The sequence below is a fragment of the Physeter macrocephalus genome, chromosome 17 (genome assembly GCF_002837175.3).
Source record: "Physeter macrocephalus isolate SW-GA chromosome 17, ASM283717v5, whole genome shotgun sequence".
Taxonomy (NCBI): Eukaryota; Metazoa; Chordata; class Mammalia; order Artiodactyla; family Physeteridae; genus Physeter; species Physeter macrocephalus.
The window spans coordinates 37,759,925-37,772,814 of NC_041230.1; the positions used below are offsets into that span (position 1 = coordinate 37,759,925).

The 12,890-nt window shown below is 52.0% G+C and overlaps 2 protein-coding genes across 4 annotated transcripts in view; one reads left to right on the plus strand and one right to left on the minus strand.

Moving 5' to 3' along the window:
- The window catches only part of TSNAXIP1 (translin associated factor X interacting protein 1), a 16,706-nt gene extending 14,201 nt beyond the window's left edge, over window positions 1–2,505 (minus strand). Inside the window, exon 1 of the mRNA XM_028477537.1 lies at window positions 2,496–2,505. Within this exon, the coding sequence (XP_028333338.1) occupies window positions 2,496–2,505 (10 nt within the window). The remainder of the gene's footprint in view (window positions 1–2,495) is intronic.
- Window positions 2,506–4,596: 2,091 nt separating this feature from the next.
- PSKH1 (protein serine kinase H1) overlaps window positions 4,597–12,890 on the plus strand; it is a 21,680-nt gene continuing 13,386 nt past the window's right edge. For all 3 annotated transcript variants that reach the window (XR_008615553.1, XM_028478058.1, XM_055079125.1), the window contains exon 1: window positions 4,597–5,619. Coding sequence is in view for 2 of the 3 variants with exons in the window: in XM_028478058.1 (XP_028333859.1) it covers window positions 4,663–5,619 (957 nt within the window). In the remaining variant the exon portion in view is untranslated. The remainder of the gene's footprint in view (window positions 5,620–12,890) is intronic.

The window sequence follows — 12,890 nt, forward strand, 5'->3', positions numbered from 1 at the left end:
CTCGGCTGTCACTATCTGAGTGGCTTGGACAAGTTTCTACCTTTTTGGCCTGTCATTTCTATAAAGTGTTAGCGAGGACAGTAGTGCTGAATGCTCACGCCTACTGCTGCACTCTGTCCCATATGCTTACCTTCTTTGAGGAGTGCTTTGGGTCAGGCTCAGAGTTAAAGGTGTGGAGGCTGACTCCAGAGAGTTCAATACTTTCTGTAAGATGTGTTAGGATTGGTGTCGTGAGACAGAATAGTGACTTATGAGAGCTGGCATAGCATGACCTTCCTGGGAGGTCGCTTCTTGAGGCTTTCGTCATTCACCCCCACCCTGGTCACTCTGCTGGGGGCACAGACATGAGAGCTGAGGACAGGAAAACACTTTGCCCTTTTCACAGAAGGAATTTTGCCAGCTGCTTCCCTTGTCCCTGTTTGCCTTTTCACCTAATTGATGTGAAAAGAGAATTTAACAGATGTGATTGGAGTGTGGAGCAGCTATGATCACCTGGAGGTCATCAGCAGTTTCCCGCATCAGAGCTGGCACCTTCTTTCCTCCACTCTCGATCTGTAGTTGGGAAGGTGGAGTACCAGCATCAGCCTATCTTTGAAGAGTTTCTAACTGGAACAAATGTGAGAGAAACTGTCCCAGAAAGGAATAAGGAAGGTCAGAGAGGGATAATCCTTGGCTGTCTCACTGCTGACTTGAGATCCTTGCTTAGACTTTGTTTAAAGTGAAAAGTCAGGCCTTTTGTTTTGTAAACCTTAGTTTTTCTCATCAGGACCAGACTAGGTGTGCACATCTAAACAAAAAGAGCCCGTGGGTACACCTGGAGACAGTTACTTATTTTGTGGATCTAGGGTTCTACCTCCTCCCCAGGAAGAAGTGACATCTGAGTAGCTGTGTTGCATCACCCATGCAATTTGTCTTCTCTCTGAATGGTGGTAGATGTTGTTCACAGGGTGGTCTTGGGGATCAGGGCCTGTGTTCTGCCTCAGGAATCCTGGCCCAAGAGCTCTTTTTCCCCTGAGCTGCAGCCCTTTACTGTATTAAGTCTTGTGTTTTCCTTGAAGGAAGAGATGAGTCTGCAAAATTCCGAAGTCCACAGTTCTAATCTTTGGCCTCTGTGAAAAAGAACCTTGTTTCTAAATGCCTTTGTTTATTTTTAAAAATAATTTATTAATTTATTTATTTTTGGCTGCGTTGGGTCTTCGTTGCTGCGCGCCGGCTTTCTCTAGTTGGGGCGAGCGGGGGCTACTCTTTGTTGTGGTGCGCGGGCTTCTCATTGTGGTGGCTTCTCTTGTTTCGGAGCACGGGCTCTAGGTGCGTGGGCTTCAGTAGTTGTAGCATGCAGGCTCAGTAGTTGTGGGTCGTGGGCTCTAGAGCGCAGGCTCAGTAGTTGTAGCATACGGACTTAGTTGCTCCACGGCATGTGGGATCTTCCCGGACCAGGGCTCGAACCCATGTCCCCTGCATTGGCAGGGGGATTCTTAACCGCTGCGCCACCAGGGAATCCCTAAATGCCTGTGTTTAAACATGATTTCCTAAGCTGCTATATGGGATCTCCTGGGCATTTGGGTGAAAACTGCAGCAAATCCTGAAGAGCCTGTGCTGGTTGAGGAATCTTTTCCTCATGTGAGGAAAGATAAATCTCATTCTGCTGAGAGTCATACTGATATACTGATTAAAACCTAAGCCCTTAATCTTTGGTGTTTTTGTCTGATGGATTGGTAATCAAGGTCTTGTGTACGTGTCAGAGGTGAGCTTTTTCCTTGGGAACATTGGTCAGTTATTGGTCAGTTATCACCACATTAGCCACATTGGTCAGTTATCACCATCTTGAATTCAGACCCTCACCGAGGGCCTCTGTGTGGGTTCTCTGTGACCCTCAAGGTGCCCCAGCAAAACCTCCCTGGGTCTCCCGCTGCTGCCTTTCATGAGATGTTTTGCTGGCTTTGAAACAGGTTGGGCGTGGGGATTGGTGTTGCCCCTGGGCAGCCATGGAATCTCTGACCCTGACCAGCTCTTTTCCTTCTTCTTTTTTGTTTTTAAATTAATTTTTATTGGAGTGTAGTTGATTTACAATGTTGTGTTAGTTTCTGCTGTACGGCAAAGTGAATCAGTTATACGTATACATATATGCACTCTTTTTTAGATTCTGTTCCCATATAGGTCATTACAGGGTATTGAGTAGAGTTCCCTGTGCTATACAGTAGGTCCTTATTATCTATTTTATATATAGCAGTGTGTATATGTCAACCCCAATCTCCCAGTTTATCCCCCCTTTTCCCCCTTGGTTGACCAGCTCTTTTCAACCATTAGATTCTACATCCAGCCACCCCACTGCAGCACTTCCAGAACTGAACTCTTCCTACTGCTTCCCAAACCTGTCCCTCCTGCTGCACTCCTGACCTTCTGCCCAGGAGCTGGAGTGAGGGACTGGAGTGCTGTCCTCTCCTCCCTTTCACCCCTATGTCCAGCCTCCAGTCCCTGTCACTTCGTCTGCTGACCTCTCTCCATTCCGCTACCCTGTCTGTGCTGCTACCCTCCTCACTGGCCCTTTCGGTCCACTTTGACCCTCCTCCAATTCAGCCTTATACTTCTTTCTAAACACAGAGTCGCCTCTCCTTGTAAACCCTTTGGTAGCTTCCTTTCACCTCCCAGGAAGGTCCTGGCTCCTCGCTGTAACTTGGGCTGTTCTCCACAACCTAGTTCCTGCTGACCTTCCAGCACTTCAGCCCCCAGTCCTGTCTTCACATCACCAGACTGCACATTCCCAGGCGCGGGGTGCTGCTCTGGGCCTCTGAGCCTTTGAGTGTGTCATTCTCTTTGCCTGAAACAACATTCCCACCTTTCCTCACCTGCCTCATTCTTACTTCAAATTCAGTGTGGGGGTCGCCTTCTCCAGGAAGCTTTCCCTAATCCCTGTGTCATTCTTATGTCATTCATGTATCTACTATTGTTTCTCAAGCCTAACATTTACTTTGTTATATTGAAATTACCTGTTTTAATGTTTTGCTCTTCATTTAGACTATGAGTTTATTGACCATGTTTTGCCTGTATTGGGTATGTTAAAATATACCTGCACTGGACGTCTTAGTCATTCCTGTATCCCTAGTAGATGTTCAGTAAACACTTGTTCTGAGTTGATCATTTTATCCCCAATTCTGTTTATCCTAATTAATAGGAAATTCTCAGCTCTTTTCTTTCACCCTTGGGGCTCTCAGATAGACTTAGAGAAGGGCAGCCTGGATAGAAGTGACCTCTGGAAAGCGGTACTTCAGCACTTCAACTTGTCCAGGGCCCCACCAGCCACAAGGTATTAATAGTTGGAACATCTTTGTCTGGAAAGCACATGGGAAAGTCTCCTGGATCCTCATCCCATGGAAGCAGAGTGCCCCGATCCACAGCCTGACTCTCATCTGGATGAAGGTGTTAGTGTCCTTTCTGAGCTCAAGGCCCCCTCTGCCTCTTTTTTTTTTTTTTTCGTTTTGGCTGCACTGCGTCTTCTTTGCTGCGCGGGCTTTCTCTAGTTGTGGCAAGCGGGGACTACTCTTCGATGTGGTGCGTGGCCTTCTCGTTGCGGTGGCGTCTCTTGGTGTGTAGCACGGGCTCTAGGCGTGTGGACTTCAGTAGTTGTGGCACGCAGGCTCAGTAGTTGTGGCACACGGGCTTAGTTGCTTCATGGCATGTGGGATCTTCCCGGACCAGGGCTCGAACCCGTGTCCAATGCAGGTGGATTCTTAAGCGCTGTGCCATCAGGGAAGTTCCTCCCTCTGCCTCTTAAATGAAGCCCAGGCTAGTTTGGTGGCTATCTGGTGGCAGTGTGCTAAGGCTTGTGGTTCCTACTTCACTGGAATTGGTTTTAGCCATATCTGGGACTTGTGTAGCATTTTAGCCATCTATGTGGTAAACTGGGGAAGTGAGAGACCCTGGAACAGGGTGTTAAACTGCCAGGGTGAAGATGGTGCATTAGAAAAGTAGTGCGAGCCATCCAGGGAAGAGTGAGGTTAGGGCAGCACCCAGAGCAGTGGGTGGTGGTGGGTTGTTGCAGTGGGGGATCAACCCCTGCAGGAGGCCTAGAGGGCCAGGAAGGTATCCGTGAGGGAGGAGGCCTTGGGGAAGTGGCTTTCTACACCCTGGTGGGTGATAGTGTTGGAGAACAGGCCTCCAACACTCCACGCCCCCGTTTCAGAAAAGATGAGTCAGAGTAATAAGAGGAATAATTTTAACCTTTAAAAAACATAGGACTTCAACTATGATAAGGGACCCAGGGAGAGTAGGGAGGAGGGTGGAGGCAGTGACAGCTGAGCCTGGTACATGTTCCTGCCCCTCTTCAGAGTTGAAGAGCAGCATGAAAATTATACCCAGGGAGATGTACATCAAGACCACGCCACTCAGACCCAGTCTTTCATGTGGATCCTTCATGGCATCTGGGCTCCGAGCACTCAGGGGCCAAAGCCATTCTCCCTTCCAGGGAACCTTACCACAGTCAGGTCTTCAGGCTAGGTTTATCCAGGGCCAGGGGGGAGGGGGTAAGGAGGATGGCTGGGATCCCTCCAGAAGTGTCCCTGGCTATGCTGAGTTCCTTTCTTCTGTCTGTGTAGGTGTAGACGGGGCACTGCCTGCAGAGCAGGTTCTGCCAGCCTCGCTAGAGAGGATGCCCCCGTGTCCGTGATGGGCTGTGGGACAAGCAAGGTCCTTCCCGAGCCGCCCAAGGATGTCCAGCTGGATCTGGTCAAGAAGGTGGAGCCCTTCAGTGGCACTAAGAGCGATGTGTACAAGCACTTCATTACAGAGGTGGACAGTGTTGGCCCTCTCAAAGCTGGGTTCCCAGAAGCCAGTCAGGGTGCAAACCCCTGCCCTGGTGCCCCCACTACCGGCCACGCAGAGCCTCCCTCAGAACCACCACGCAGGGCCAGGGTGGCTAAGTACAGGGCCAAGTTCGACCCACGTGTGACGGCCAAGTACGACATCAAAGCCCTGATTGGCCGAGGCAGCTTCAGCCGAGTGGTGCGTGTGGAGCACCGGGCAACCCGGCAGCCATATGCCATTAAGATGATTGAGACCAAGTACCGGGAGGGGCGGGAGGTATGTGAGTCGGAGCTGCGTGTGCTGCGCCGGGTGCGCCACGCCAACATCATCCAGCTGGTGGAGGTGTTTGAGACACAGGAGCGCGTGTACATGGTGATGGAGCTGGCCACTGGTGGAGAGCTCTTTGACCGCATCATCGCCAAGGGTTCTTTCACTGAGCGTGACGCCACTCGAGTGCTGCAGATGGTACTGGATGGCGTCCGGTATCTGCACGCACTGGGCATCACACACCGAGACCTCAAGCCTGAGAATCTGCTCTACTACCACCCAGGCACTGACTCCAAGATCATCATCACCGACTTTGGCCTGGCCAGTGCCCGCAAGAAGGGTGACGACTGCCTGATGAAGACCACCTGTGGCACGCCCGAGTACATTGCCCCTGAGGTCCTGGTCCGCAAGCCCTACACCAACTCAGTCGACATGTGGGCGCTGGGCGTCATCGCCTACATCCTGCTCAGTGGCGCCATGCCCTTTGAGGATGACAACCGCACCCGGCTGTACCGGCAGATCCTCAGGGGCAAGTACAGTTACTCGGGGGAGGTGAGTCTTCTGTCTTGGGGATGTTGGGAGGCCCCTGGGTGGGTGGGGGCTCCTATCCTACAGCCCTTAATCAGGGGCATGTGCTCTCAGGGCCATGTTCGTGGGGCCAGACAGATGATGTGAAAATGGTAAAGTGAGACTAGTTGGGTATCTTAGCTTGGATTTCCCCAAAAGTAAGCCCTGAGACAAGGACTTGGGAGCAGATAGTTTAATTGGAATGTGATTCCAGTAAGCACAAGTGAAGGGTGGGGAAAGTGAGGCAGAAAGGGAGTGGAGTGGACTGCCACTGTGGGCCATTGGAACTCAGTTCCACTGGGGACCCTGTGAATAATCATGTGGAATGTGCTCAGAATTGTACCACTGAGGGGCAGGAAAGAGGGTGGGTTTTAATCCACTGACTCTTGTATGAGTCGAGAATTTCTTTGCAGGGGCTTTAAATCCCTGGCACTTCCGGGCTGTTCTGAATGCCAACTAGTGTTGGAGAAAGTCCTCAGGCAAAGAAGCAGAGAGATACAGGCACTGGCCATGGGAAGCTGTCAGTACGCACATGAGCACTGCAGCTGCAGGCGAGCCCAGAGGTGGGCTGAGAGGAAGCAGGGCAGGGCATCCACAGCATCTGGTCCAGAGGACTAGGTCAAGCTAGTGACCATGCCCTGTCTAAAGGAACAGCTGCTTCTCATCTCAGCCCACTTTTGCCACAGAGCAGGGCGGACTCCATGCACCCAGACATTCCAGTTTTTTAAAGAGAAGCCAGAAAATCTGATCTTAAAGTGTTAAAATATAATTCACATATTTAAGCAGTACCATGTGCTTAACCCAGCAAATGCTTACTTCTGGCCCTAATTCAACCAGCAGGCCATCAGTTTGTGTCTTTGGATCCATTGATAGTCCTGATGCCTGAAAAGACCTGTTAGGTTTCAGCACTGCTGGGAGCTGAAGGGAGGTGCAGAAAGAGTAAGAACTGGTTGGTCTTCAGACAGGATGCTGACCGGGTAGGAGACAAGGCTCACCACAGGAAACGGTGAGCACAGCAAGCTGGATAGAATGTTCTTGGGGAGGTTGTGAAGAAAAGAATGTGTGATGGCTTTATGTGGGAGGTGAGGTAAGCTTTGCAGGATGACAGGATTCTGCCAAGGCGGTGAGGGCCCCTCCCCAAGTGCCCCCTGCAGAGTGCTCCCCGCACTGTTCCTCTCAGGCCTGCACTGCTATCCATGCCTCCTGAACAACCCATGGAGACGGGAGGGAGCTCTGGGACCACCTCCCTTCTGCAGCCCAGCTTTCCTCCCAGGAATGTTGGACTGGGCCCTCCCTGGTCTCAACCAGTTGGCCCAGAGCAGCATTTCCTACAGGAGTTGCCCCAAAGCCTCATGAAGGCAAAGTGCCTGCAGTGCTTGTGGTCCTGTGCTCCATCATCTTCCCTGTCAGCTTCAGGACATGGTCGTGGGGTCAGTCAAGGATTTACCTCCTGTGAGCATGGGGGCTGGCCTTCCTTAGAGGGTCCCCACATCACGTGCCTCGGTGGTGAGAGGAAGGGAGGGAAGCCACCTTCTTCCGGCCAGCTCTGTGCTGACCACAGGTGAAGGAGAAACTGGGACGTTCTCCAGCTCTCCCCTGAAGTTTTTCATGTTTTCTTCTGTGCTCCAAATGGATTCAACAAAACAAACGCCAACTGGCTGGGAAGCCCAGGCTGTGATGCAGCGGTCACAGTGGACACCGCCCTGCTCACCCTTTGGGCTGGGTTTCATCACAGGTCAGAAGAGCCAGAATCCACCTCACAGAGGCAGTGTTGTGCCAGGGCCCTGCCTGGCTTGCCCTTGGAGCTCTGTGTGGTGTAGCTTAGCTACAGGAGGCAGGGAGGTTTCCCAAGAGTTGCTGACAAAGGAAAGATTCTTTCCAGAAGTCTGTAGCTTTGCCCAGGAGTTCCTGATTCTGGCAATTGTTGATCAGGCAGTTTATCTAATGGGAGCTTGCAGAGTCTTGCTAACTGGCTATTGATTATCTGAGGGTGAGAGAATGACAAATAGGGTGGGGAATGAACTCAGGCTTCCTGCTCCTATTGTGGCCACAGAGTGGGTCCTGAGACTCTGCTTCCTGCTCTGCTGGAATCACGTGGCACGGGTCTGGGGCTCCCGGTGTGCATGGGGGCACTGCCCAACCTTTGGCCCCCACTGCCCTTCATCTGAAGCTGAAAACATCAGTTCCCAGTCCCAGATTCAAATCCCTGGCCAGCACTGATGGCACCTGTCTGTTACCAGGAGCTTGGCAGACCCCAAGAGGAGATTCCACCACCATCTGCAGAGAGCTCTGGATTGGGAGGAGTTTGTCTGGGGTGTTTCCTGGGTAAGGAGGCCTTATCATTAGATTAGGCTCTCTGAGCTGGAGACCAGGCATCTTTCTCTTTTGCTTGTAATTGCCTACCCGTAAGTGCACTGGGGATGTGCAGAGAGACATGAAGGCCTGTTTCCCATCCCCATGAAGCTTGAGATTGCCTGGGAGAAAGGACTAGGAATAGGAAATGGCCACAGAATGGACCCTTGTTGGTAGGCACATGCCAGCACAGGCCTGGGCAGTCTGGAACATGGGCCATGGGGCGCAGGTCAGGTGGTGGATTGGCCCCTCTTCTTAGGATTGTGCCCTGCCCCCATCCTCACCCAACCATCTGTCTTCTGCTGTGTGATGGTCATTTGCCCTTTTGAAGGCATTCTGAGTAAGCAAGGCCCTGTCTGAGAGCCTCAGGGAGGTGTTTCCATCTAGCTTCTTGGTGCAAATAAGGGACTGCCCACTTTGAACTCAGCAAGGTTTGGAGGTGTGCATTCCTCACCTGACAGTAAGTCCCATGGCACTTGGTGCCTTTCAAATAGGCACCCTGCCCCGTTATAGTGGTTTCTCGTGTATACCACACTGTCTGGTGTGCTTGTTTCCCAGGGGCTCTATCCATGCAGCCCTCTTTCAGGCTCAGTAGTTTCTGTGGACTTGAATAGAGGACTTCCTTCAGGAGGTGGGCTTTGAGGAGGAGGAAGCTCAGAGAAGGGGATATTACTCACTGTGCTCCAGAATAAACAGAAGATTGTTTGGGAATAACAGAGCAGAGGTTGATGAGGCTGGGCCAGGCCTGGTGTTTGTTGCTGGGAGCTCTGTAGTGCCAGGGATTATTTGGAGATTCCAAGCATTAGGTGGGAGGGAGCCCTCTGGGTTCTTGACAGTGAAGGGGAAATGTAACAGGAAGTGTTGTGGGAGACTAGCTGGAGGGAAACTAACTGGGGACTGTTGGAATAATCCCAGTTTGGAATGGGGGAGCCTGGTGTCCTGGGGATGTTTGGGTCAGTTCAAGGATTCTAGCGAGTGGGCTCAACATAGTACATGTGAGCCATAGTTTAGAAAGAGAAGGAGTTGGGGGGCAGAGCCCTCCTGCAGCTGTGCAGGAGGAGCATCATCTTACGAGGCAGATTGAGAAAGGACCCCAAGCTGCCCTCTGCCCCGGAGAGTATGTAGAGTCCTGCTTTGACATCCCCACATGGGACCCAGCAGTGGAGGGATGCACACAAGGGGGGCCTCCTTCAGCACCTACCCCACAATGCTGACGCTCTAGACACTCTAGCCCCCAGCCCTGGCCCCACGCTCCACCCCATTCCCTACACACCGTGGGCCCGAGATGTTTGCTCCTTTCACTCCTCACAATATGCTTTTGCTCAGGATTTTCCCTCTGTTCCCAATGTCAGCCTAAGAAATTTGGCTCTCAATCATCCAATTCAAAGATTGCTTCCATTAAGAATCATGCCAACCATTGCCATTGTGTGGCCTACTGAGTACCAGGCACAGGTCTGAGGGTTCTACACCCAGCATGTCTAATCTCTACAGTAATCTTGTCAATGGGTATAATCCCCTCATTTTATAGATTAGTAAACTGAGGCTAGTGAGATTAAGTACCTTGTCCAGGGTCTCACAGAGGGTGGCAGGCCTGGGATTTGAATCCAGGCCATCTTGGCTTCAGAGTTCTTGGCCTTCCCATGCCCACAGTCTACTTTCCCTGACACATACGCCTCAGCGTGTTGCTGGAGTCTTTGTTTCAGCACTTTCCCAGGCTGTCATCTGTGGACATCTTTTCCCTCCCTGGCCTGTAAGGTTCTTGAGGACAGCATGTGTATCAATACATATGCTCCCAATACTTTCTCCTGCTTCTCTTGAGGGAAGCACCAGTGGTTGCTGGTGAGGCCCTGGGCAAGGACCCAGAAGTGACTGTCAGGTAGACTAGGCTGCTCCTGCTGGCTGGGAGTGTCCTCTTCTGGGGCTGGGCTCCAGGAAGAAGTGGGGAGCCTGCTGGAGATGCACTTAGGGGGTTGTTGGCCAGACCTGCTTAGAAGCAAATATAGGAATCTTGGAAGAAGAGAGAGTTCTGGAAAGGAAAGCCTGTGACAGGTGATTTTGAGAGGAGAAATTTGAATTTTTATCTAGTGACTGGAGGTGCTGGAGTGTCGAGGGCCAAGCTAGGGTCATGTTGGAAGTGACTGCGAGATATATGTTGGCCAGATGTGAGGCAGGCCTGTGTGAGTGTGAGAGCAGTTTGAAGATACAAAGAGTCACCTTGAAAGAGGGAGCTTCCTGTCATGGGAGGCCTGGAGCAGCTGCTTCTAAAGGAGTGACACAGAAGGTGAGTCACCATCTGTAGACCGTACTAGAGGACTGTTATGGTCCTGCCAACTTGGAGATTCTGTGATTCACTTGACATGAAATGCGACGTTGTGGGCCTAACGTTATTGCTTTTGTCAAGAGTTCTATTCCTAGAGGCAGGATGGATGAAGAGGCTCTTGTGGGAATGATGACAGAGTGATGCCATCAGCAGCTTTGCTGTCTGCCACGTTTAGCAACTTTTAATTGTCACCCTCCTCTGCTTGGGCAGTCTCTGAGCTGTGGGCGAGCCCAGGTGACTGTGCCAGGAACAGGTGGGCTTGGGCAAAGGTTCTCACAGAGCCTTGTTCAGGAGAGTGAGCGCTGCCAGGTGGAGGACAGAATCCTGGTGGGAGATGAAGCTCACCTGCACGACCGATCTGCCACTTCCCGGGGGATTGTGTTGGTGGGAGGTGGCTTTCCAGGGGTGGGTCTCTGGGCTGCAGGCTGACCATCCATCAACTTGGGCCAAGGGGCACTTGCTCAGGGGCTGTGAGTTACACCATGTGGTAGTTCTGATAGCCCTGCAGTAGGATGCGTGCCCAGAGCCAGAACTGACATTTACATTCCCATCCCAGCTGTTTGCCACTTCTTAAAGTGACTCTGACACTTGCCATTGTACCCTGGGATGTTGAGGATAAAATGAAGTGCAGGGCATGTGGTGTGTTCTGGTGCTCTCCACGTGAAGGGCGCCAGCGCCTGTGGGGGCTGCTCATGCAGCCTGCTTCATATGCTCTGATGGAGCGGCCAGGTGAGCAGGGATAGGACCTTGCCCCATAACCATGGGGTGGACTGCATGGGGGACATGGGAGAGCTGGAGACTGGACGTGTGTGGGCAGCAGAGCGGAATGCAAGGAGGCAGGTGGTGTATTTCTGGGCTCGTGCTTGGATTCTCCTGGATGCCTTTAATTGCCTCGTGTTCCCATGGCCAGTGTGGATAGGGGCTTATGTGCCACCCCTGGGCCACCACTTGGCTCCCTGGAGCCCCATCCTCTTGGCATCCCTCTGCTGTTGTTGCCCTGGTTACACACTCACCTCCTGTGGTGGCAGAAACATGCCCATCTCCCCACATTGTTGCATTTAGCATTTTTGCCAAAACGCCTTGCTCCAGCCACCTACAGCATCTCGTTATCCCAAGGTCCTTTCATTACTGCTGTTTCCCACCCCGCTGCTGAGGTCTCCTCCAACAAAGGGGTATATTGTGGGTTGCATTCAGAGCGGCTCCTGGTGCCCTATCCGTCCCCTCCCTCTCCTGCTCTTCCCGTTGTCTGTCTCCACCTCGGTAGCTCTGCCCTTTCACAGGCCCTGTTGCTTCTAGGCCCTTGAGTTCCTCTGGGACCTGCTGGGGCTCTTGTTTCTCCCACGTTCTGACCTCTTTAAATCTGCTTATGACCTCCCACGCTCATCCCCTGCCTGCCCCCACTGAGGTGGTTAAAGGTGACCTGATCCAATCACACCCTACGGCTGTGCCTCTCCAGACTCTCCTTCCTCGTAGGTCTTTCTATCTCCCAGTGTGAGTGTGGTGCCCAGACCTGAGCTTTGCTGCAGCATGGCCCGGCCAGCCTGGAGCAGAAGACTGAGTCACCTTCGTCTCTTCACTCATCCTGCCAACCCATGTAGACCTAGTGCCTGCCCTGAACTGAGTCCTTTGTACCCAGGGTTCCAGGGACACAAACCACTGGGGACAGAGGCCACAGTACGGGTGACATGCTGACAGCCACCAGGGATCCAAACTGCCTCAGAAATTAGAATGGGAAGAAGTTAAAAAAAAAAAAAAAAACCAGGTTAGGCCCTGGAAATCACCTCACTTCAGCAGGACCCTTGAGTGGAGATAGAAGAGACCATTATGTAGCTAGCTCTGAAATCCAGAACCTTGTAGGGCTGTTACAGGACATTGTTTTTTTTGTTCTTCTTTTTTTGTTTGTTTGTTTTATGGTATGCGGGCCTCCCTCTGCTGCGGCCTCTCCCGTTGCGGAGCACAGGCTCCGGACGCGCAGGCTCAGCGGCCATGGCTCACGCGGCCAGCCGCCCCGCGGCACGTGGGATCCTCCCAGACCGGGGCGCGAACCCGGTTCTCCTGCATCAGCAGGCGGACGCGCAACCACTGCGCCACCAGGGAAGCCCTGTTCTTCGTTTTTTAAAAAAATTTTATTTTTTATATTTTATACCGTAGGTTCTTTTTTTTTTTTTTTTTTTTTTTTTTTTTGCAGTACGCGGGCCTCTCACTGTTGTGGCTTCGCTCCGTTGCGGAGCACAGGCTCTGGACGCGCAGGCTCAGTGGCCATGGCTCACGGGCCTAGCCGCTCCGCGGCATGTGGGATCTTCCTGGACCGGGGCATGAACCCGTGTCCCCTGCATCGGCAGGCGGACTCGCAACCACTGCACCACCAGGGAAGCCCTATACCATAGGTTCTTATTAGTTAACTGTTTTATACATATTAGTGTAAATATGTCAATCCCAATCTCCCAATTCATCCCATCACCACCAACCCCCCGCCACTTTCCCCCGTTGGTGTACGTACATTTGTTCTCTACATCTGTGTCTCTGTTTCTGCCCTGCAAACCGGTTCATCTGTACCATTTTTCTAGCTTCCACATATATGCGT